The sequence below is a fragment of the Aythya fuligula genome, chromosome 6 (genome assembly GCF_009819795.1).
Source record: "Aythya fuligula isolate bAytFul2 chromosome 6, bAytFul2.pri, whole genome shotgun sequence".
NCBI classification, from domain to species: Eukaryota; Metazoa; Chordata; class Aves; order Anseriformes; family Anatidae; genus Aythya; species Aythya fuligula.
The window spans coordinates 13,924,304-13,950,694 of NC_045564.1; the positions used below are offsets into that span (position 1 = coordinate 13,924,304).

General features: G+C 40.2%; 1 protein-coding gene across 12 annotated transcripts in view; it reads right to left on the bottom strand.

Annotated features, from left to right (window-relative positions):
• The window catches only part of ABI2 (abl interactor 2), a 59,391-nt gene extending 37,006 nt beyond the window's left edge, over window positions 1-22,385 (bottom strand). For 11 of the 12 annotated variants that reach the window (XM_032189555.1, XM_032189558.1, XM_032189556.1 and 8 more), the window contains exon 1: window positions 22,182-22,362. In XM_032189555.1, coding sequence (XP_032045446.1) covers window positions 22,182-22,298 — 117 coding nt within the window. In that variant the 5' untranslated portion in view covers window positions 22,299-22,362. Of the gene's footprint in view, window positions 1-22,181 lie in introns of all 12 variants that reach the window. The other variant, XM_032189554.1, reaches the window with a different exon arrangement.
• Between the last annotated feature and the right edge of the window lie 4,006 nt (window positions 22,386-26,391).

Here is a 26,391-nt window from a genome sequence, read left to right on the forward strand (position 1 = left end):
GTCTTTAAAGGACAATGAATTATAGAGTCCAACTAATTCTACATAAGTTATCATTTCTCCTCCTTTACATTTCTTCATTACACAAAATATATTAACTTCATATTTTAACAGTTTCAGTATTTTAAAAAAGGAATTACGCTAGTATACAACATGCTAATCTTTTCTAGAAATATTGGAAATGCAACTTCTTATACTGTGCCTTTGCAATGAACTTTAAAAGCACTCCAAAATACTTAATACTCTTTATGATTTTATATTCATGATTTGGTAGTTCATCCAATTCCTGTTACAGAATTTAGACTCCCTTCTAAACTTTGTACTTCAATGTGTACTCTCAAAAGAGCCTGCAAGGATCTGCCAAGTACCATATTCCTCTCCAATTATATAGACCTCATTATTGCCACAAACAGTCGTTAAAAATGGAAGCACTCAGTCACAGTGAATGAACTATAATTTTTCCCTGAAAGTGGTGGCTGAATTAAAAGATCAGAAGAATCACTGTTAAAAAGAACAAGTCTGTTTTCTTCTATTTTTCTAGTAGTAGAGCACTTAAAATACTTAGGCTACCAAGCCAGCAAATATACACTAGAAGAACATACGTTTACTTCAAAAAACATTAGAATTAATAAATTAAGAGGCTAGTTGTTAAGGTGTTTCTCCCATAAATAGTTAAACATTACTAGAACCTAATTCAGTATAAAGAAAACAGCATAAACCACTGGTAAAACACACAACTAAGATGCTAAGAGACTTTAGTTTCCAGTTTGCTAGACATTGTAATACACTCTGAATGTCACTTAGGTCATCTTTAGCCTCCTCACAGGCTGATGGTGCTGTTTCTAAAGTAACAGCTGACAAGTAGGTTCTGCTCCCACCTTCCTATTTTTCACACGGGTGCATATTGAGATTCAAGAAACATGCTTGTCCTAGAGAGGGAAAATAAAGCAATTCCCTCTCTTTCAGCATAAGCTGACTCTACCTTCTGTTTGACCACATGCACTCCAGGGCAGCACAGAAATTAAGTGTATCTTTACTACAGGAAAATCATTCTTGCAGCTAAAGATATTTCCTGAGACCTTGTACCAAGATCCTCAAAAGCAGGATTTTAAGAGAAAAAAACAACAACATGTAAACATAAGCATAGGACTCCATTAAATGCCCATATGAAAAATATTCAGTACTTTTCCTGTCCTGGCAGCATCTCCCGTATCCAGCCACAACAATGATTGGCCTCCTAGCATCCACTTTTGCAGGCCATGCAGCTGCCACTTTCCATTCTGCTTCCTAGATGGGAGGATAGCAGCAGTTGCTATTCATCATGCAAGAGCTCCTAAGGTGGTGCAGGAGGAGAAGGATACTGTAGAAGGCAAGCATTCTTGCCCAGCTATGCAACAAAAGAAAACACCTCAGCAGAATAAGAAACTAAACATGTTAGGGGACAACTTCTCAGGCCACAATATGCTGATGTCCCACAGTCAAGGATGCTTATAAAGGCTTATATCTAGCTATAAAGACATCAGAAAAATATGGAGTCCGGACTCCATCTAAGAACTCCTGACTTTCAGCCAGCTGGGTAACATGCATTTTATAGAAAAAAGCTCCAAACGTAGCTTAAGGACTTCCAAATGGAGGAACACAACTCTCAGTCTTAGCTCTCACACCACTGGCATCTAAATGCACTCTCGCTCTCTTCGTAGCCTCAGCTCAGTCTCCAAATATCATTGCTACAGCAAGCATACGCACCACAGGACACTTTCACAGCTATTCAAACACTTTCTGAATGGCAATAATAAAAATGACCAGAAGCTTGTCAGTTTTGCTCCGCAGCTGCTGTTGAAGTCTATTTATAGCAGCAGAAACTGCTGATTTACATCAGCACACTGTACATCCAGAATAGCTGAGTAGAAGCCAACAAGCACAATTTGTTTCATTAATAGCCAAAGAGTTGGAGAACAAAAGGAAGACAATCTATCATTTTAGAAATTAGGAGCCTCTGCTCCAGTTTTACTGCTTAAAGAAATATAAACATAAATCTACATTCAGAGCTAGTCTTTCACTGATGTACACACCTACCAGCTAAATTCAAGTTACCCCCATTTACACTAGTTCAACAAGGAACTGGCTTCTCATAAAACAGCAATCCTACAAACACACTGGGAACTGTTATTAGCATAAAAACCCTTTTGATTGAGAGGTCCAGTCTGGGTATTTGGCTGATAACCTGAACAAATATGATTTGCTCTGCATACCTTTATACAGAGCTGAAAATTCTCTGAAACAAACTTTGAAAGCTTTTTCTTGAACTCCCAGCTTCAACTTCTCAAGCAATGTTAGGAAGATAGTTGAACATCACAAGTAGATCATCTGCACAGCCTTAAGGAGTTCGGATCATTGATGTTTTCTGTTCCCACATTCTTCAGCAGCTCAGCATTAACGTTCTTCTCCACACAATACCCACACCAGGCGGTTCCCACTGAGTCACAAAGCAGCATGCTTTGCTGTTGCTCTCAGCTGTAAGACCATCATCTTAACACCACGAAGAGCTCACCTGGTGCTTCTGCCAGCCAAGGATGTTCCTGCTACTACTGGGAATGGCCACCTCTGCTGCAGCAGGAAGTGGTACCCCACACAATTGCACTTCTATATGCAAGTCCAAAGATGGACTTAGAGGGACACTAACTCTAACAAAACTCAGGAATGTATTGAACTCAGTACAAATGTTCACCTGAAAATATTTCTATTTTTTTTATACTAGATTGTATAACCCAAATTGCTCGCAGTAGAAAGGATGTGGAATTCAGTGGTCGGCATGACAGAGTTCAACAAGCTTTCGCTATTCAGAACAAAATGTGCCTTACCCATAATTAAATATTTTATACACATTTATTCAACTGCACAGATGGTATTTGCTTAGCCTACCCAAGTGCTTTCCAAGGACCTTTGGTAAGCTAGAAAAAATGATTGAGAAAAATGCTAGGCATCATTAATTTAATAATTATGCAAGAATCAAGCCAAAAAGTTACATAATTGACAGTAAAAAAAAGAATAGCTTTGTTTTAAACAAACTACCTCATTAAATATGTACTTACTCAAGAATATTCTTTACTCCTTTCTTCACTACTAGAACTGCTCATTCCTAGTATTCCAGAGATCTTGAAAAAAATAATGCCACAGAACAATTAGAAAACTCCAGTATCTTCCTTTCAGATGTGCAGGAGGATCCTGCATACTGGAGGAATACAGGAGGAAATCCAGTTCACCTATTTTTCAGTATAACCAGAGCTCCAAAGTACTTGGATTTGGGGGGAGTTTTTCTTCTGTGTCAATTAGAATACTGTTATCTCTAAATAATTCATCCCTACATGTAAACAGTCTTCTCTACATATTGCTCATTTGTGCAATTATTGGTGTTATTATATCAGCAGGGAAAAGGCCTAGCTTGACCTCTTCATGACCCCATTTAAATGTTTATATATTTGTTTTAAGAACAAGGAGAGGTAGTAGTCATCTCACTCACTTACATGTACTCTATACCCTAACCATTATGAATTAATCAAATGTTAAGAAACATAACCAAGCCATATTTCAGATGTGAACAGGAATCTCTTTCTCATACACAGGCTTCCGAAAACCCACTGACAGCTTTCTGTATTCAACAGCAACCACAAGCACCAAGATGCACTGGGACTAGTGGGTCCCATTTCTTGTAAGTTGTATGCCAAGTAATCAGTGGGACTGATTATTTGGCATACAACTTACAAGAAATGGGACCTCCAGAATTTGGAGACAGTATTTACTTTGCAATATTTTAACATGCCCTTATATGGATAGATAGCTCTAGTTAAAGTAACCTGCTTGACCAGCCTTTGTACCACCTAGTAAAAATGGAACATGTTAGTTTACTAGCGACTCATTTGCTTTTTTTTTATTAGCAAACTACTCGCAGAAGAAACGGTGCAAGAATCAATGCTACAATTAAACTTGAGCCATGAGTGGACTGTCCACACACTGAAAGAGGTAGCAGGCATCTAAACCATCCCACATTGTAAATAACTGTTTAACCAAAAACTGTATTTCTTCACAATTGCATGAAGAGCCTCTGTAATCGACACCTAAACAAAAGCATTTAACTTGCTGCTCATTCAATGCGTTTTTCAATTGAAATACCTTTAAATGTGAAGTTACTGCAGTCAGCTCTTCTGAACACAAGTCAAAAAAAAAAAAAAAGCAATTAGGACTACTCTCATAGTATTGTGAATTTTGAATATCCTAAATGTAATCAAACGCATCACCTTTTGAGCTCAGATCACACAGTAATGTAAGCACATCAATTTAAAAAGCTGTATAGGGAACTTTTGGCATTTAGGCTAAACGTAACCATTAGAGAAGATACCAGTTTTACAATTAAAAATGCATAAGCCCTATAATTAGATTCTACAATTTAAACAGGAAGCAATGAACTTAAAAAAGAAAAGCCATTTTCAAATGCAAGGTTACTTGCATTCATCGTATTCCACAGATATGAATATAAATATAAATAAGGTTATTTCCACTTTTATGAGTAAATTATGATGACAATTTAGCTTAACTTATCTGAATACTATTAAAAAAAAACATGCTAGCTGAGGAACATACTCCTATTTATACTTGTGAAACATCAGGCTGTTCTGTTTTTCAGATTACTAAAATACTAACAATGTACTAAGTGTTAGTGGAATTTCTAGATCATAAGTGTGACTTCTGAAACTTTAAGCCAGCTGAAACTCAGTATCAGTAAACCTTTGCAGTCAATATCAGGTGGTCATTCTCACTAAATTAGTCTTATCTTTTTACTGCAGTTGAATCATTAGGTATTTTCATTTCTGTGCTGGCCCTCTAAATGTAGGTTTGATTAGTAGCTAGGAAAACTACCTTTCAAAAAATATACACAAATCTAACTAGCCTCTGAAATGGAAAAACTTTTTTTTTTTTTTTTTTAAATGCATACTGCATTCAAGGCTGCCAGTAAGGGCAAAACTAACCTACTGGTCTGAAATTTATGACAAGACTATCAGTCTACTGCACCCAGAAGAAAAAGGTAACAAATGATAGCAGTGGTCGAGCACAACTTGCCCGACTAGCATCTAATCACTTACACCACTGTTTTCATGCTGCCAGCATCATTGCAATAAATCTGTCATCTGCTTCCCTTAAATAACACCAGGATCAAATTTAGGATTTTATTTTCCCACAGATACAAGCACTGAAGACCGTTTTTCACATGCAAATGTCCTGCTCTCATCAAAACTAGCAACTTCCTATTCTTTGAAAACAGAGCCAAAGTCCTGTGTTTATGCCCAAAAAAAAAAAAATAGTTTAAAATGATTTATCACTAGAAACTGAACAGCCTGCTAGCATCCAAATACATCTGCATCTGAAGTGTAGCTAACATGAAGTTACATTAATAGTAATTCATCACTGGTTTACAGCATCAAATGTAGCTCTTCCTTGAGAAGTGACCAGCAATGACAGAAATCTATTCTCCACGAGTATTTAAGGCTGTCACTGTTTATTTTGTTAATCAGTGGATTCTTCACCTCACTGTTAGCTCTTTGGCAATAACGCAGCTGAAAGAAGTGGATAATTTTCTATTTCATTCATCAATGTAATTATTAGAGTTCCAAAAACAAGGCCAACTTCAGCTTTAATATCAGTAAGCTAATCAAATTTGTGGCCATAAGAGACTACTCCAATACAGATGTGCTGAATGAAGGACCTCAGAAAGAAAGAGCAAAGATCCAGAGACTTATCGCTACTGTTTCACGCACCTGCTGTTCTACAGCTCTTCACTCACTGAGGAAGCTTTACTTTTCACTGAGTATGCAAGTAAGGATCATTGATGCACTTCAACTCATATTTGATTTTACAGCTACTTGATAACAATTAAACGTCATTACGCCATTTGCAAAAGTCACTTTTCAGAATCCAAGTGGCCTTCAGAAGCCAGAACAAGCTACAATCATACAATAATTACACTCCACTATAAAACAGTATTATTCACACCATTTTTCCTTAACACTATCAGAGGAACAGATTTATTTTTTTCTCTCAAGAAATCTAACAAAATCTACCCTACGAAGGATGTCTATCTCAGCTCCCCCAAAATGCAACATTTGAGTTATTGCCCAACTTTGTCAGTTTCTCCATCCAAGTATAACTTCTCAGATCACTTCAGTACATAGCAACGACAGAGGCCAACTAACAGCTTTCATTTCAAATCACAGGCAGAGTTAGCTGTGGCAATAGAAGAAGGTTCTGCTTCCAAGTGTCCACTGCCAGACACTGCAACCTCATAGCAAGAAAAGCTAAGTAGGACACACAGCCGCATCATCCATCATCATAGTTTACAGCCTATATACAAACATAATTAGTCCGATGGCAGGACAGCCTGTAATTGCCGAAGAGTAACTACAGCATGTAAGGGGATGATATGCACCCTGTTCAGCCAGCAGCTCCCAAAAGAGAGGTAATCAAACAGGTGGAGATGCCAGCCACATCACTTAGCACAGCTATATCAGCCTGCCATTGGCCTATTCTTTCTGCAGTCCCATGTCTTTGGGCAGCACAGAAAGGAGTCCCGTGGCCCCAGGAACACACGCCACTGGGCAGCCTTTGCTGTCTGCCCCAACAACCGTGGCTGTGCCATGCCCCAAACTCTGCCTGCATTGTCAAAACAACTAATGCAAGGCCCTCAGTGGACTTCCACTGTCCCGACCTCCTCACGCTGGCAGCCCCCCCTATGTTATCATTCTGTAAGTTAATGTATTTTAAATTAGCTACTTTTGATAACTGATAACCATGCAGCTACCAAGTAACAGGAATCTGCCAATTCAGAAATAGAGAAGAAGGCCCCTTAAACCAACCAGGGGCCAGGGATTGGCATAATCATCTTCATTTTCTAGGAAATTACCCTGCTTGGCTTACACAGCCCCCTTCACAATAATCAGTTAATCATTTGAAAATCATCTGAAATGATTCTTATTTGGTGCTTTTTAAAGCTGCTGCCAGTTCAGACATACTGAAAGGAACAGGTTCGGATACATAACCTGACAGAACAAAAAATATATATATTTTATTTCATATAAGAACGTAGAGATCAGAAAAGAAACCTCAAAAAAAGAAACCTTCACACAACAGTAGCAGCATACAACATACTTCTGTGAGGTGACAGAGCCCCTGGCAGCATACTGACCCTCCCACACCTAGAGATTTATGCTCAAACAAGCAGAGCCTCAAAGAGATCCAGTGGCAGCTGATCAACACTAAACATGGGAACTGAGAAATCTGAAGAGGTTTCCCTGCATCGGCCCAGGAAAGGTTCCCCAATCTCTCCCCTCACTCCAACCATGGAGCATGCTCCTCTCTCTCTCAAGAAGAGGGGACAGCCCTTACTGCCTACTGTAGAACTAGCTAAACGCCAAAGTCTCCAATTCCTCCACCGCTACATCACCAAGTACGCCAGAGCCTTATCACCCAAGATGCACGTTCGCACCTCATTACATGACCAGACACAAATACTTTTGTCTGACTGAAAAATCACAGCAGTCCCCACAGCTCACAGGCCTTTTCCCTTGCTTTCAGCAGAACACACAGAGCACAGGTCAATTTGTTCATGATGCCCACAGTCAGCCTGCTGAAAGGTGACCTCTGCTGTACCGCTCCGCTGAAGGTGGTGGTGACACCCGGTGCTAAACAGGCATCAATGAACCAGGCAGAGCGCCCAATTATACAAACTACCATTCCCAACATAAAGAAGTGGCAGGAAGTCAGGAAAAGTTCACGCTAAGAACTGCTGAACAAAACCGGAGCCTTCCTATTCAACAGATTTGTTTCTTGTGTGCCCTGAGAGCTGCATCTGCTCACTTTTCTGGCATGGAATGTTTTTCCAACCTTTTGCTCCTGTTACCATAGCACTGGACAAAACACAATATTGGCGGAGAGTGGGATTCCAGCCTCTTATGCAGCAACCTTTGTTAGCTGAGCTCTAGATCTCTGCTCTGCAGCCCTTGAGGAATTGCTGAACAACCGATAATCTGAAAGTCATCTCCTCCAGAGAGGAGGAGCCCCAGTCTTAAATCCCAAAAGGTAAATTGCTAGAAATAAGCATTTTTCAAAAGTTCTTCAATTTGTTCATGTTTTTAAGGGTTGCCAGCACACAAGAACCAGAGAGCTGCAGTAGAGTTTTCATTTTAATCAGACTCAAACTTTGCTATGTTTCTACAATTTAAGAATCATAAAAAATTAGCAGAGAAAAACAGAACAAATAAATGCAGGCACTGTAAGTAGCAGTTATCCTCTTTCTTCCAATTTAACTAGCAGTTTTGGTCCATTTACTTCAAATTTAGAAGTAAACCTTCTGTCAATTGCTATGTAGCTCCAGAATAGCACGCAAAGTGCTGTTCAACCTGCTGCATATAACTTAACCCCACAGCATCAAGTTTTCTGTAATTCTTTCCACCGAAATCTGTATTTTAGACACAGATTTTCCTAAGCATGACCTACTTTCACACTAATTACAGCGCTTCTTGCCCAGAGACTGTTCTATGTCAGCGGTAACTCCATTTTTTAAAGCAATATAATGACCTATTAAATGCAATCAAAGAATGTGCATTTAATCTCCCATGTTAACTATAGTAAAACCATAATACAGTCATCTCCAAACAATTCAAATACTAGTTCCTTCTGCAAATTACACAATTACTTATTTTAGGAATAAACAAATATCACAACGAAGTATGAAAACGCAATATGCCTAACAAACAAATCTAGCTTGGGCAAAGTTTTTTTCCACATACAGTAATTTTTACATTTCCCAGCTCAGAAAACACAGTGATTCCCTTGCAGGTCACAGAGCCATTTCAGAATTCCTCTCTAGCAATACATGTATGTAGAAATTTCTTGCTGCTAAAGAAAAGCTAGAACTTGAAAGATGTAAACCTAGCAGCAGTAAGGGTCTTCCTGCTCAGCTATAAAAGACCATGGTTCCGAATGCTAAGTCTGGATGAGCATGAAGAGATTATATTTTTTCTGAAAATTCATTCAGAACAATACCAAGGATTTCATACAGTGAATGTGTAAGACTGCTGTAAATTTAATAATGGTTACTCAGCGTTAATGAACTTCAGAAACCCCTGACCCACACATACCTATTCTTACATTTGAGTGTACAAAACACTTCAGATTGGTTTTAAGATTAAATACATTAGCCAAGTTTACTTCTACCAAAAATATGAAGACATATAAATTCTACAAGGAGTTAGTTTGATTTCAGGAAGCCTACTGAAGGGCAAGAAGCACATCAACACTTCAATGTAGTTGCTACTGTGGTAATTCTATTATTTCTTTATTTATTTATTCTATTTATTTATTCTATTTATTTATTCTATTTATTTATTCTATTTATTTATTCTATTTATTTATTCTATTTATTTATTCTATTTATTTATTCTATTTATTTATTCTATTTATTTATTCTATTTATTTATTCTATTTATTTATTCTATTTATTTATTCTATTTATTTATTCTATTATATAAAACATAGGATAAAATATTTTGGTGAAATAATAAACTTTCTGAGTACAACAGTGAATGACAGATCAGAGAGTTGACTAAGTATAGCAAAAGGGCTGAAATGGACATTTTTCCAGCTTTTTGTGTCTTAACAGTTTGGCATAACCTACTAGTTCAACAGAAAGCATTCAGTTACCGTTCTGTCTAAACACTCCACAGTTGTTTAATTTTTCTTAATCAGGACTGTTTATTTTGGCTGAACCCCAAAACTATTGTTTGAACGACTGTGCTAAGTGACTCACTGGTCATGTTAATTCTGCACACTTGAAGAATTTTCAGTAATTATTAAAATTACTGAAAAATATTCTGATGTATTTTCTGAATGAAATTTAGAAAATAATTATATAAAATCACAGCTATAAATGAAAACCTATGGAAAGAAAAAGGAGAAACTTGGAGGAAGGAAAGAATATCTGACCTAAAGCTAGCGCTTTTCGTAAGAATATGCCACTGAAGTGTATGCTTTTATTGGTACAGGTTTGACTGCTCTATTGCTTATGCTCCAGATAGGTATTCTTCTATATCTCCATAGTCTGCTATTCGTACTTAAATTACAATAATTGATGATAGTAATTCTATGTTACAAGATGCACACAATACCTTCAAGTTGTAAAATTCAACCCTGTATTCAAAGGAAAATAAAAAACAACAGCAACATAAAAAAGTGCTTAAGAAAAGCACAGTATTGGTATTAACTGGTAGACAAAATACTAGAAATGGATGCCTCAGTGGAACTTCCATGAATTCTACGTGGTTGTTTTTACTTATGTGCACAGACAGTTGATTATGTACCAAATACCAACACCACAGGAGGTTAGTAAAATTATTATGTCTAACCCCATGAGAATTGCATGATAAGGTTCCTTGAAAAAACACAATTTCAACAATACCCCGGAAAACATCTGGAAGCAAATTTCTGTGCAGGACCTTGTAGAGGCAACAGCTACAGAATATAGTTCCTGACATTCCTGACAAAGAATCAGACAAATGAGTTATTTGAGATCAGCACAAAGTTCTGAAGCCCTGAAGTTCCACCAAGTCTGTCACAAAAAGAGTTGGTCATCCCAAAAATTGGAAGGGTACTTGAGAAAAGGACAGATGAATGAGCAGACAAGGCCTCTGAATACAGCATCAAGCACCTGCGCTGCCCAAAGATTAGCAGCTGACCATCTTTGCACATTTACTGATTATGTTCCAGACAACCACTTTGAATAAAGTATGTTGTTTTTTTTTTTACCACAAAAGAAGTCACAGGGACCATTTTATTTCCTCAAAACATGTGAGAAGAGAGACTTCTACCAGGCCTTTTAGATTTGTCCAGGTGCTAAGTTTTGCATGTACCAGTGCTATTCTGTCCAAGACCTTTTTAAATATGCATTAATCACTCTTGTACAAACAAGAATATATCTTTTAAAGCTACGGAACACCATTTATTTTCTCCAATCAATATTTATACAGCAGAAAGAATTCATATTGGACAGACAAGACACCATCTGTCACACACATCTTGGCAGAAGCTAAAAATGTACAGCTATTTTTCCCCTACAACAGCCACATCCATAGTCCAATTAAACTTAAGCTCAGAACTTCCACGAAATAAAACAATCTTTTATTATCCTCATCTAACAAAATTCCTACTAATGAATTCTTGCAGGTACAGTAGTCTTAAAAGTCAGTTTTTACACACAGGTTTCAAAGAAGAGCCAGATACAGACTATAGGTGCCTCAAATAAGGGAAAACAATTCTTTCCTGCTATACAATCTAAATCGGGTCACAAATACTTCAGTAAAAGAACAACTTTAATCCCACAGATAAGAATTATTATCCTATTCCCTGTATGTGCCAAATTTCACCATATCCAGTACCAGCAATACCATATAATTTTATTCATTCTGGTAGCTCTCATAATGGCAAGAGCTCTCAACCATAAACCACATCACTAAGGATTATGTGCAGTATTGAAGCCAACCTGCTTGAACTGCACCCACAGCATGCCTGCAACTTAAAAGCATGTCTCTTGACCTTTTTCCCCACAGCTGAAAGCCAACGAAGAAGCGTCTCTGGCTCAGGAACTAGCCAAGACAAATATGGTAAACCAATTCGGAGATTGCATTCAGAAGTGCTACCACTTAGATTTAGATACCTGTAATAATCCCACGTAAGAGTTTCCTTAGCTTCAGTAGAACAAAGGAAATAATAGTCATTAAAAGGAAGGATACAAACAGTAAAAGCTAGACTGCCCTGACACCTCCGGAGAAATAAAGAAACAACACGCAGGAAGTTCAACACAAAAGCACAATAACACGGAACAGACTTTTAGTCAGTCAGCAGAATCTTTTTCCTGCAGTACTGAGAGCATATCTCTGTGCTTGGATAAATTTGGGCTTAAGGAAAACCCCTTCTCTTCACCCTCAACACCTTTTACTCTGTAACCCACAGCACTACAAATGCCCATGGGCAATCCAGTGGAAACCTCCACACAGTGAGCTACCATGTTGGAGACAGCATAGCTCATGTCCTCCAAGCCAAATCCAATGGCCACCAGGCAACCAAGTACTCATCCCAGCTGGGCAGCTCTGTGCCATAGCCAGTCCAGTCCGACATGAGCACAAGCCAAGCTCAAATACCAAACACCAGTCCTCTGCATCACCACCACTTTGTTCATTACTGATACAGGGTTTTCCAGCAATGTCACAGTTTAAAAGAAAACACAAAATGGTGAAGCTCTTTTCAGTGTATCTTAATGTAGTGACCAGTTACATCATCATGCTTAGCATAGTTATGCTACATTGAAATTATAGAAATTAAAGTTTATGGCACACAAATAGAAAATGATGCTGCAAACTAGTAAAAGACTGCAGTACTCCTCTCAGCAGTTTTGTTACAGGAAATGAGAAATCCCCACCTTTGATTTTACCTTCACCATCATTCTCATACAGAAAGAGTTCTGAAGTTGCTTACTCACCCATTTCAACAACATTATTGTTCTGATAGTTCTGAGCTCTCTCTTATCACAAGAATAGAAACGTCAGGGAGTGCAACCACACAAGAAATAACATTTCAAATGCTGAATACCTTTTAATTTTACAAAAGGTTCTCTTGCCTTGCATTCTTTCATTTTTTTGGATGTTAATTCATTTGTTTTCAAGTTGTCCTAATAGGTTGTTACAACAGTAGATTCAGCAAGTTCTACTACCATCAGAAAAAAAAAAAAAAAGAGCTTTTCTCAATACCCTAATGAATTAAACTGCTGCACAAAAGGCCTTTTCATTTGACAAGATATGTTTAAATAATATCATCTCTCTACCCATCTAGTTATGCCAATAAATAAACCTACCCTGGAAAGAAGAGTTTCATGTTATGATTGATAGGGAGACTTTAAGAGAGAGGCACAGAGGGAGAGGAAATTTCCAAGCTGCTTTGTAGTCAAGCAATTCTCTTATTCATTTTGCAGGATGCCCAGCCAACTGCATAACCTCTAATTCTGCACCTCCCAGACACTGACAATTGGCTTTTCTGTAACACTTGCTATCTTCCAATCCTCTGTAAGATTGTCCCTAAAACACAGGAAATACCATCCTTTTTCCCCCCTATGTTCCCCAGAAGAAACATATGAAAACAATTCTTAAAGGACTATGTCCAAACACAGGCTTACGTGCATATAAAACCCAGTCCAAAAAAATGAAAAAAGCTCCTTCCACTCTGTTTGTAAACAAATGTGGTACTTACCCAGATTAGTAAAGTATAAGGTCTAAAGAGGAAAAGCGTCTAATCAGAGCTGTATTACTTAAAAATGAAAGAATTAGGTAAAAAAAAAAAGCTGACTGCTCAAGTTATGGCTGCTCAAGTTGTGATTTGGCTTGTGAAGAGGCACATAGTTAAGAGAATGGTATCCCGGAGGACTCTGTGTTTAGTCAAAAAAAGGAGGGGGGTGGGAACGACATTTTGACAAACTAATACTATACATAACAAACCAAAAAAATATATAATATATAATATATATTATATTTTATATAATATAATATAATAACTGTGCAGTACACCTCCAAATTGATTCCAGAACCTCAGATCTGAAATGGGTGCTCAAAGCCCCATCCTACCTGGCCTTGAATGCTTCCAGAAATGGGGCATTCACAGCTTCTCTGGGCAACCTGTTCCAGCGCCTCACCACCCTCTGAGAGAATAATTTCTTCATGATGTCTAATCTAAATCTACCCTCTTCCAGTTTAAAGCCATTCCCCCTTGTCCTATCACTCCACTAGCTGACAAAGGGTCCCTTCTCCAGCTTTCCCCATAGGCTCCCTTTAGGTACTGGAAGGCAGCTGTAAGGTCTTCCTACAGCCTTCTCTTCTTAGGGTTGCTCTCAACCTGTTCTCTACTCAGGCTGTATTTGGGCTTGGGATTGCCCCAACCCACGTGCAGGACCTTGAACTTGGTCTTGTTGAACCTCGTGAGCTTTGCATGAGCCCATCTCTCAAGCCTGTCAAGGTCCCTCTGAAATTATGACTAAAATCAATGTAAATATCCTATATGTATAATATCCTATATGTATATCCTATAAGCAAAATTTAAATTTTAAGCAAATCACAATACGGTAAGGATTTAAAGTAGTTCTGTTAACTCATATCAACAAGTCTCTTAGTGACTGCAGAAGTGTCCTCAAGCTGGAGATGGTTTAAAGTAACTTATCACCACCAGATAATTGTAACAGAAATCCACAGTCCGCAGGTAACTTTTTCTGTTATCCAGACTTGTTGATTTATACGCATGCCCATCAGATACGAATGGATTAGAGTGGACAGTGCACAATACTTTAATATATATGGGCAAAAAAATCCATCATGGACAAATTCAAAACAAATGCAAGGCAAAAACATACAAAACCAGAAAATAAAACTGCTTATATCCTTATCATTTCTTCAAAACATCTCTTTAGCCTTTTTGGAATCCCATTAAACACTGAGCCTGAACTCATAGCAATAATTCCAAAGATTACATTAAGAAGTATTACCAAACTCAAGCAGCATTATCAAACTAAATTGAGAATCCTTGTACCTTGGTTCAAGAAAAATGGAAAACTAGTGTACATTGTTCCACTCTTCACAACATACTTGCATATTATTTTAATTACAGTCTTTAATTTATTATCTATCAAAAACTACTGCCCCATTTTCCAGGTCCTACTCATACATGCATTAATCGATATATCTGATGTCTGTCAACCACCTCGGTCTCCAATTTTGCTGTTACTGGTGTGATAAGAAGTTGGCTTTTGTTTTCACTAGTTCTCCTAATGGATGTATTTATAAAAAATGACAATGACTGTAAACTTTTCATAATGGCATGATAACTAGACAGGCTCACCAATGACCAGGTAAGGACCAGACCTGGCACTAGGATATAGAAAGAACTGGATTCAAAAAGATGCTAGATGAACTCAGGGATCTTGCTCCTAAACAACAGCAGAGTCTAAGATTTGCATCCTTTGGGAGGCACTGCTCTAACTACTGTAGGCTTCTAGGTGGGTAACAGGAAGAATTTATGCACTCAGCTATTTTAAAGGCAAAATCTACAAAACACAGTATTTTTCAGGATGGTCCAACAGACAACCCATTCAATATCTGCACTTCAAAACTGGACATGCCTAGGGCAGGCCTTCATAAATCTCAGCCACAATGACTCTTAGTGTTCCTGCCCCCAGCACAAAATTTAGAGCCATAACCCGCTGGCAATGCACTGGACAGAGAAAGTTAGTATCTGCCCTCCAGTGCTGAAAGACTGGGGCAGCCTGCCTGAAAACCTCAATCCCATCAGTGGAACTTAATATTTCACGCAGACAAGTAAGTAACCTTCCTCTCATAAGCCACTCCAAAGCAAAATTTACTTAATTCTAGGTAACTATGATTGAATGTTTTTCCTTCAGATATGAAATCCAAATTGAACCACTTTCTCCATCAAACACAGTGAACCTATTTATACTAACACCAAAAAACAAAACCTTACAGAAATTTTTGCAAGGTTTATCTTAGTCCTTGACCACATTGACCAAAAACAATAAAAGAAAATAAAATTTGCTTTCTAATGAAGTTTACCAACCTCCAAATAAATTGCCTAAAAATTTTCTTCCTGTAACACATCAAAAAATATGTGTCATCAGCTTGTTTATCAGTTACTTTCAACAAAACTCCTAACAAGACAGATGGCATCCAGATATAAAAGAACAATAGTTCACAATACAGGAAACAGTTCTTATGAAGCTTATGTATTTATGTAAATATCAGTTTGAAACTTAAATAATTTTGATAATCACGGCATGCAGATTGAAATGAGCATCTTCAAACAAAACCACCTCAGGCTTCCCTTAAATCTGCTGAAAAAAAAAAACAACCTAACAGCCTTGATCTGATCTTCTAGAAGTATAGTTTTAAAAACCTGGTATGATCTGTAGTAAGAATCAACTTCAGTAAACTACCAACCAGCTCAAAAACAGACAAAAAGTCCAAAAGTTATTCCCAAGTATTCTGTTAGAGTTCATATAAATTCAAGCAATATATTCATAACAAAGTTACAAATTACCCTAATAAGAACATTCACATCTATGTATCACAGCTTTTAACTCTAAGAAAATATTATATGCTTAATTTATGAGTTCAGCACAAAACTAGCTTTGGCTCTGTGTATAACTGAGACATAGAGGCTAACAAAACCCAAACCTAATAATGTTTGTCCCTCTCCTTCAATTCACTGAACGTAAAACAACTTCACTACGGTAACAGTAAGCCAATAATAATAAAGCAATTACTTGTATTTCAGGCTGAAAGACCATTAAGAACAGATATTACAATGACATCTACTGGGAAATAAGCTATAAGAAAAGTGAATAGCATATGTAGAACGTGACAGAGAAAATGCACCTAAATTCATTGTGCTGCCATTACCTGCACTGTTGAAGTGCAAGCAGCCACATAACTAAAATACCAGATAATGGTATTCAACAAAATTTACAGGATTTTGATTACAAAGCAAGATATTAATTTCAGATGAACAATTAAGGTTGAAAATACAGTATATTAAAAAAAAAAATCCAGTAAATTAGGCCAAAGATTGGCATGTAGACTGCACTCAAAATCTGTTGCAAAACTTGGCAGTTAACACAAATCTGTCTTCTTCTCAAATAAAATATTCTGCTGAACACAGCAGAGTAAGATTTCACTCGTTCAAGTACTGACTGGAGAAAGTCTTGTTTTACTTGGTGTACCACTGTGGTGCACCACTTCCTGCCTTAAAACCTACAGCACTAAGCCACAAAGATGAATGGCTGCAAACACCGGTAAAACACAGGCAACAAACAATACATTTTAGAGAGCTTATCAACTGCAAGATGCAGAAGCTTGCTAGACTGAATTACAATTCCTGATCCCTCTTATTCAGTAACTACAATCAGAAAATAACCTATAGAAGGGTACTACAAGAATGCCACTTCTAACTAACAGCATTACAAGACTTACTTTCTAATGGCAATGTGCATATTTACCAATTTTCATGTTTATAAATAAAGTATTACCACCAGCAACTCCCACTGATAAAATGTCTCATGTTATTTCCATATCCACTCAACAGAAATCAATTCTACTCTTCCTGAACCCTCATTTGAACTTGTGACACTATTAAATGAATTAAATTTGCTTTCCTGGCAAAACACAGCACAGTTAATGCAAGAGGAAGTACAGTGGTTGAGTGATAAATACTTCACCAACTTTACCAGCTACTCTGACTCTCTTTGAAGAAAACAGGATGAGCCTGTATCTCCATTACCCCCACAAAACTCACCAACCTACCAACAAGCTCTCTGCAAATCTTCAGCAGAGAGCCATGCAGAAACAATTTGTACAGCCGTTTAATACAGTTGCAACCGAGAGAAGCATACACTGTGACTGAACTACTGCCATGGGATTTTATTTCAGAACATTCAAATCAAAGATCCATAAACATAAATGGCATCTTTTAGCACTTTTTTTTTTCCTAATTTTGTCATAAATACTGAAAACATGTGGTGTCACTTCAGAGGGTTTTTCTATTTGTATACCCTAATAATGCAATATGGAGGCTATCCAACTCCCCATCCAACTTCCAGTAGCATCTGTCAACCTCCCTTTAAATTATCGAGTCCTTAAAACTCTGACAGTTGGAGATACAATAAGTAAAAGGGAAGGAGGACATGAAAAAGTAAAAGAAGCCAAGAAGATCATCAGTATTATTACTAGTTCTGTTACAGCAGCACCACTACCCACCATCCAGTTACTTCTCCACTTTAAGGGAACGTGGAAACCTTGTAAGTGATCTACAGTCTGAACATGAGACAGCATGAGAGCAGAAACACTGAAGAAAGTAGTAGGGTACCCATTTACTTTGTATTTTTAAAGAGTTTTAACCTGACAGCATCTTCCTGAAATTCTGGACAAAAATTCTCTGGATCTCATCAACACCCACTTTAACGCCTGCCAAATGAGTCTTCTATCAACACTAAGCTTAACCAACTCTTCACCAAAGTTGGATTTAAAAGGAAACAAATTTAAGGAACAGGAGAACTGAAAACCGTGAAAACCACTTTCTCATCATTAAAATAAAATAAAAATAAATCAGTTGTTTTTGTTAAGGTGATACATATCTCATCTTCAGCAAAGAGAACAGAGATCTTTCTCAAACTTGTGTGTCTAAGGAATTAATGGTTTATAAGCAAGTTAGCTACTTATACCAGTCGTTACAAGCAACTCAGCAGAAATTTCACATTAAATGACTAAAACCCTTCCCCTTGCAAATACAAGGGCTTTTCCATGTATAAAACTCAGTACAATCACAGCAACATGAAGACTATGAAGACAGGAAAACCCAAAGAAAAGCTCGATCCTCCTTTTCAGTCTCTAGAAAAGGCAAGCAAAGCATAAGAGTCTTGAAAGACCAAGAAATACAGAGCCCGTTAGAAGCATCTGGAGAACACAGCACACAGAAATCCCACACACTTTCTGAATGCTGGACAGGACACAGAGGCTTGGCTTTTCACTCAATTGTGTGAGCTGACTTTGCTGGAGGGACTTCACCCTGTATCTGTTCCTGCTAGATATGTACGGGCTGAAAAGCCACCAATCTGATAATTTTTTTTGACACTTTGAAAACGGCAAGTTAACAGATACAAGCATCCAGTTACTCTAGAAAGCTCTATGCTCTATTTACACCATTGTAACTAGAAAACTTTTCTCTGCTTTTTATGAAAGACTCAGATAAATCAATGTGGACTGCAAAAATGTTTTTATAATATCAAGTATAATACAGTATAACATATAATAGTATAATATTACTCGATATTGTATAATATCAAGTATAATATCAAGGCAGCATAAAATTTAACCCGTGATTGACATTGTGTCAATACATAGCAGTAACTCTATGATTTCTCCAAGTTATTAGAAGACAGCTTCTTAACAGAAAGCTGATCTGATTTCTGTAGTAACACAAGCAGATTTAAATGTGTAATTCATGCACTTACGTTTAAAATTAAAAATATATATATATTCTAATCTACGGTACAATCATAATCACAGCAAAAGTATTAATTGTTGTACTATGCAAGTGAAAATCATTTTTTAAATGTTTATTCTAGCAACTTATTTTCCTATTTAAGAGTAGTGCCTCTTGAAAAATACACCACCTTACTAGATTAATTGATTGGCTAGAGAGCTGGGAGACCAAATTTTCCTGGTGGGAAAATTTAAAAGGAACAGCCATTGTGGAAAAACAGTGAATGAAAAAGCCTTTTTTTTTTTTTTTATTGTCCAAATAGTAGCTTTTCATCTTTCATTGCTTCAGTTCCATTTATTATATATTTGCTGTATTTCCTAGTTATTTATCACAAAATTTTAAGCTGATGTGCTCTGATATACTGCTGTATCACAGACTCAGGGGAAGGGTAACGATTTATTTAACATTCCCTGTTGTTAAGTAACTGAGCTCAGTAATATCAATCGTAATTTGGGTAATCAAACCCTGTCAAAATTTAAAGAACATTTTTAATTCCATAAGCAGAAGTCTAATGAGCTACAGCCACCACAGCTCTATGACTATGACCTAGCAATTCCCACACCTAAGAGAGAATGAGCTCAATTGTTTTGAAGCTGCTATGATGTTGCAAAGATGTTGCAAATAGGAAAAACATTCACCTTCTCGCTGAACTCCAAAGCATCTATTAAACTGACCTATGCCTCCACTGACTTTTGCAACAATTTCTGTAGTTGACAATAAAACCACCTCAAACACCAACTGTCAAGGGGGGGGGGGGGGAGGGATGAGGTGACAGCTTGTGACTGACAGATACAAGGCAATGACATGTCTTCACACACCCTATAGCTGTCATGGCCTATCATCCAGCAGATCAAACTCGGATCTCAGTCGTGTACTGAGCCCCTGCTAGATCTCAGGAATATCCATGATAAACCTTCTGTCAACAATGAAACATTAAAGGATTACAGTAGAATTAGTCCATCTTCTGGAATATTTTTTGACTTTCTAGAAGATTACTCTGCCACATATTTCTGAGCAATTACAAGCACATCTTTGTCACAAAATCCAAGCATTTTTTTAAAACGTAATTTGGACTTCATTGTGCATAATGATTTTTGGAATAATTATTATTAGAAGCAAAATCCCCAATTCTGTTAGTTATATCCAATTACTCACTCCCACTCTTGCAGGGGGAAAATATATATATCTTTGGGTATGGATCCTAACCAGGAGTTTATGTAGTTTTGGCACTGTGAACATGGGGTGAACTCCCTAGCAGATTTGCTATAAGGACACTCACATTACTAATCCAGAATCTCTTCCAGTTGGACGTCTGCTCTACAGTAATCCTGCCCTCTAGTCTCTCAGCCAAATCTAAAGGCCAAAGCCTACCACCTGGCCGAGGTCTCCATTCCCTACTTAAAAATTTAACCTTTTCATGCAGTGATTCCACACTGCACTTCACTCAGCACTCACAACACAATTCCGTTCTCTCACTCTCACCTCCCTCTCAAAGCTCTCTGTTGTCACGATGGTTGGACAAATTGCCAGCAGTCGGGGTGATATTGATGCACAGTGGCCAGAACCCATCAGCTGACCAAAGTGTCTCATTCTCTTCCTTCACTCACCATCTGTCTGTACCCATCTCCTGTTATCTAGGCTATCTTACAGACTGTACACCAACCGGGGCAATAACCCTCTTTTTTCGTTCTCTATTTGTATGAAACAGCATGGAGGCCTCCTCTGTAGTTTTTATTGAAACAATAGAAGTGGAGCTGTTCAATACAAATTTTATATTCTTTGATTTACAGGAAGAAAACAAAAAAGGTCACAGAACAACAACCAAAAAAGCTACATCCACTTCTTCCTACCAGATCTGCCTTCTAAGACACTCTCCTCTCTCAGAAAAAAATCAGTTTCCCTGTTTTCAAAAAAGTACTGATTTAAATACAAGCGTATCAGTTTATGGCTAAGCGAAAATATTTCACTGTATTTTCCTTAAAGAATGCACGTCACACTAATTCAGCACATGAAACGTTATTAATTACATAACAAGGTGCATCTATAGAATTTCATTGCATTGTCATGTTAGGCAAATGACCCAAAATATTCAAAGTCTTCTCTCTGCGAGATGGTTTGTCATTCAACAATTTGAAAGAAAGAGCCTGAGCTTCTTTATAGAGAAATCTTCATTATTCTTTGCCTGTTTAAATAAGCTCTCCCGTTTTCACTGCAAAAACAATCTAGCCACAGATCTCAGCCCCACTCGCCCTCAGGAAACACACAAGCACTCTCCACTTAGAGGACTGAAAGCAAAAATAAAACCAGGAGCCTTTGCGCTTTCCTCGGCACTGACACCACAAATCCATGTCCCCCTTCTCCCCTTCCCACACGCTCAGACCGTTCGGAGGAACGGCTGACAACTGACGGCTGTTTTCTTTCGTTTGGGGGAAACTCTTCCATTTGACCCCACGATCACCAAAGGAACATATTTCACTTCCTAGTGAAAGCAGCACGAAAGGAACAATCGGAGCCGGCCAGCTGGCTCCTCAGCGGTCACGGCAGAAAGCACAGACTGCGGTACCAACTTACACCTCCTCAGCTCCGTGCCACCGCCGCCTGCCGCTGGGGAGCTCTGGATACCACCGCAGCCCTGCTCGGCAGGGGAGACACATCACGGACGGGCAGACCGCGGGCAGCGCGGGGCTGTGCAGCACAACGCCGGGTCGGGGGCAGCCGGGGAGCTCCCTGGCTCACGGCGCTGCTGTCAGCGGAGGGGCGAGCAGCAGCGAATACCGAGCACACCCGCGGAGGAGAGGCGATTTCGCGTAGCAAGCAGTCACACCTTTCACACCGGGGCGCTTAATTCTGGAGGCGAAGCGGCCTCCCCCCCGCCCGGGCCGCCCGCCCGTTATCCCCTCAGCGCGGCGGCCGTTGGGCGACCGTTAGGCGGCACGCGGCCGTTGATCCGCTGAGGCGCCGCGCGCCCCGCCCCGGCCCGGCCCGGCCCGCACCTGGATGTAGTTGGTCTCGCAGTACTCGGCCACCCGCTCCAGGTTCGTGTAGCTGTCGAACAGGGCCCGGCGCCCCCCCGGGATCTCCTCCTCCAGCAGCATCTGCAGCTCCGCCATCTTCACATCCTCTCGCCCCCTCCGTCCGTCTGTCCGTCCGTCCAGCCGTCTGTCTGTCTGTCCTCTCCCGTCCTCTCCTCTCGCACCCACCCCCCCCCTCCCCTCCCCACCCCCGCTCCGTCCCCTGCCCGCTCCGCTCCGCTCCGCGCGCGCCCCCGCCGCCACCCGCCGCACGGGCCCGGCCTCGCGCCGCGGGCAGGGGAGGCGCGCGCGGGACCCCCACCGCGGCGGGGGCGGGGCGCGGACGGGCGAACCCCGCTGCGCATGCGCCAGGCACCCCCCCCCCCCCCCCCTTCTCTCCTTCCCTCCCTCCCTCCCCCGTGCCCCCCCGCGCCCACTTCCGGCTCCCGGCGCTGAGGGGCTCGGCCGGGCCGGGAGCCCCCTGAGGGCCGGGCGGGCTGCGCGGTCGGGGCTGGGCGCTCCTTTCCGCCAGCAACCTCTCGGAAAGGCTTTTTTCCCTCAAAAATGAGATAAAAATCCGTGCCCAGAGGGATGCTTGCCCGGAGACACAGTCCTCAGCTTTTTAGTTCTTCCCCAATGAAGGCTGGGTCAGGCGCAGTGTTCGTTACGCTGCTTTGGAAAGTCTCATGTGCAAAGCGTTTTTCTCTCATTTTTAATATGTGGGTTAAAATTTACATTCAACTACTTGATTATTTTAATTTTTGTGTGCTCTCTTTTTCCTACAGGGAGGTGAGGTGCCAGGAAGGGTAACTCGTATTTTACAGCTGTAGTCTTAATTGAACCAAAAAAGTTCAGGACCCACAAACCACCCTGCTAGGGACCGTCACCGCCATGTGTGTGGAAGAAGAGGGGTACCTGTACTTGTACCCCTCTTGGGGCTCTTGTACCCCATGATGCAGTGCCCACGCTCCAGCACGCAGCTGGGTTAGCGGTGTGTCCGGCCTCCCGGATCCCAGCACTCACTGCCCTAAAACTGCCCAACTGTTGCTGCCCCCAGGTTTATAAACCGTGAGGAATGCATCCAAAAATACTGGTTTTGCTGCAATTAAAGAATAAATCCTCTGTGTCAGTTCCTCTGCTGATTTTTAGCACACCTTTTTTGAGAGATCTGAGCCTTTGCTGCAAGGGCTCCAGGAAGAAAAGCCAACCAACGTGAACCTGCAAAGTGCTGCTACGTAGCATGAGGCTCCCAGCCCTGTCTCACATCTCCAAGAATCGGCCATTGCCAGGCTGGTAGCTGATGAATATCGATAACAGACCCCATCTCCCTCCTCCACACTAGCTTCAGCTTGGACTCCCTTACTACACATCTGCTGCTGCAGTTCTAGTGGCTGCTCACACCCACACTCCCAGGACTTTGCATGTGTGCCAAGCTGGAGGCAGGCTGAGGCTTTCCTTTTCCTTCATTTACTTCTCAGGTGTCAAGTCAAGCTGTCATTTGGCAGCTCCCCAATAAACCTGCATGATCCTTCCCTTGGCAAATTGAGAAAGCTGTCAAGATGTGAAGAGGAATGTTCTCCGAAGATGCTGTTTGGAGTTTTAACTTCAACTGGTAGCACCAGACTGTGGGGAGGGGGAACTTAATTGCATTATCTCTCTGTGCTTCTGGGTCGCCAGGGCCTGGCTGTCAGTGGAAACCTTTGAGGGCTCATCTGTTGCCAGCTCTGAGCTCAGCATCAGCCCGGCTTACAGGGAGCTCCCACCTGTGGCTCAGGCACCTCTTGACCTCTCAGTGGCCCCGCCAGTGATTTGTGGGGTAGGAGAAAAAGCCTTGTCTGAAATATGTGCACACAGCTGCTCACCAGAGTGGCTGGACTAACCTGTCTGCATAATTAGGTGCTTGTTATCACAGCATGTTTACATTTTAATAGGGTACTCTTTTGTGGATTTAAATTTAAATATGAAGAGCCCTCCTGTCAGAATAATGGTTATCCTATAATTCTCTGTACACATACTGAAAATGATTAGAAATACCGTTTAAATTACCCCAACTGAATCCAACTACCACTTCCCCAAATTTACATAAATGACTGCCCATCTGTCAAGTGATGTGCTAAACTAATTTTAAGTTTTTATACTCTCTGAGCCCTAATTACAGTATTACACACTTTAACTTTTCCAACTCTTTTTTTTTATATACTTTTGTGCAATATTTTTTCCCTTGGTACAATAGCTTTGAGACTTGGCAGTGTGTGTATTTTCCACCTAAGCACACTGGGAAAACCGTCACTAGAAAATAGAAAGGCAAGCATCTAGCAGGAGTCTGAATTCAAGGTCCCTCATGCACAGTAGTTATTTACCTCCCAAGGGAGTCCCCTGCACACAAAAACTTGCCCAGACGAGCAAATCATTTGGTCATGTGCAATCTCACAGCTGGGCACTTTGTGTGTCCTACATAACACTGCTTGAATCACTAGTTCTTAATTGGAGAAAGGTAATAACGGGGTAGCTTGAAGGCCACCATTTTCAGCACCATGGGAAGACATCACGATCAAAAACCTCTTCTGTTTTCTTTGCTGTATGGGAGACTGAATGGCACGATCCCTAATCCCATTTAAACAGATGACCAGGTCAGATCTCTGACAGACTGGGCTGCAGGTTTTCAGTTTGCTCGTGTAAACAACTCATCTCTAGTTTTATGAGGTTTCCATTTCTCAGTATTTTTTCCTTAAAAGCAACAACAAAAAAAATGTATTTTGTAAACAGTAGAAACAAAAGCCTCAAATCCCTGTACCTGCTGCATCACACAAAGCCAGGCAGATTTGCAGCTGGACAAAGGGCAAAACCTCTGACACCAAACATGGTCATGTGTACTGACCGTATACACAGGCCCATGCCCTTCAGCTGCAGGTAATATTTATTGCAGGGGTGGGGGAAGGGGGAAAAGTTGGGGGACTGAAGAAAATCTGTAGCTGAAATAAGTACCTTCATTCCCTCAACAAAAACAGAGTTGTGCCATCCTACTCACTTTAGATAACGTCTGGATCTGCCTCTGGCTGGATGGCAGATCTTTGCTAGCCTCATAATCCAAAGTGCATGAAGGGAATAGCAGCAGCACATTTAACTCCCAAGGCTATTCTAGCACGTCAGGGTGGCCTGGCACAGAATGCAGCTCATACATATCCAGTGCCTGCAACAAATGGTGTCAGGATCCCAAGGCATCTTCAACACTCAACCTCCAGCCCTTGCTGTAACACAGAGTGAAGAACCCACACACCCTGCAGCTGCACATTCTCCTGCTTCCTCGGGCATTCAGCAATTTGCTGGGCAATCAAGATTGTAACCACAGATAACCTTTCTGCTTATGATAAACTGCTGCTGGGTAAAGTGCTTGCTGCACAAAGCGTAGAAATTGTCCCCTATGGGGTAGTTTACATCTCATGGAAGTGCTTGCCCTAACAGTGCTATTTCGGAAACACCTCAGCCAGAGGCAGTCCGTGATTGTTGCAGAGCCTCAGTCTTTCTGTTCGAGGACATGTCTCATTCTAAATACCAAGCTTTTTTTCTAGGAATTCAAGTTTTCCCTTTAACATTATTTCAACATAGCATTGTGTGAGAAGGACAGAGCCAGTACAAGGGAAGAAACTCTCCAAGGGGGGAAGAGGTCAAGCTAAAGAGGAAAAATAATGATCTCTTTCTAACATTTCAGACTTTAAAAGAAAACAGGCAACAAATGGTCTCAAAGAGAAGGCAGCACAAAGCACAGTTCATCATCAGATTCCCTTCCAAGAGTTCAAACAACAAAGCAGTCGGGAGGGGGGGAGGAAAGAACTGCTCTAATTTGTTTTACTTTCCTGCCAGTATTCCTTCCCAAAGATGCCAACCAAACCCAACTGTCGGACCCTTCCCATCCTGCCCTGACCCTTGTGGCATCCCCCAGGTAAGTCTGATATGACTGCTGAGGGGACAGAGCCTAAAGGGTCAGTTATAGAGCTAATGCTCCACTGCAGCACATGGGAAAAATCATCCTCGACTATTGTTGCAGGCTCACTTCAGACTCCATCAGATGTTACTGGCCTACTTACGCTCTCCTCACATTTGCAAGTTTCCTCTGCAGCTACAATGGTTAGAACCATTCTCTGAGGTTTTGGTTTCTTCCTGTTTTTAATTAAAGCTCAGATTCTTAGGTACT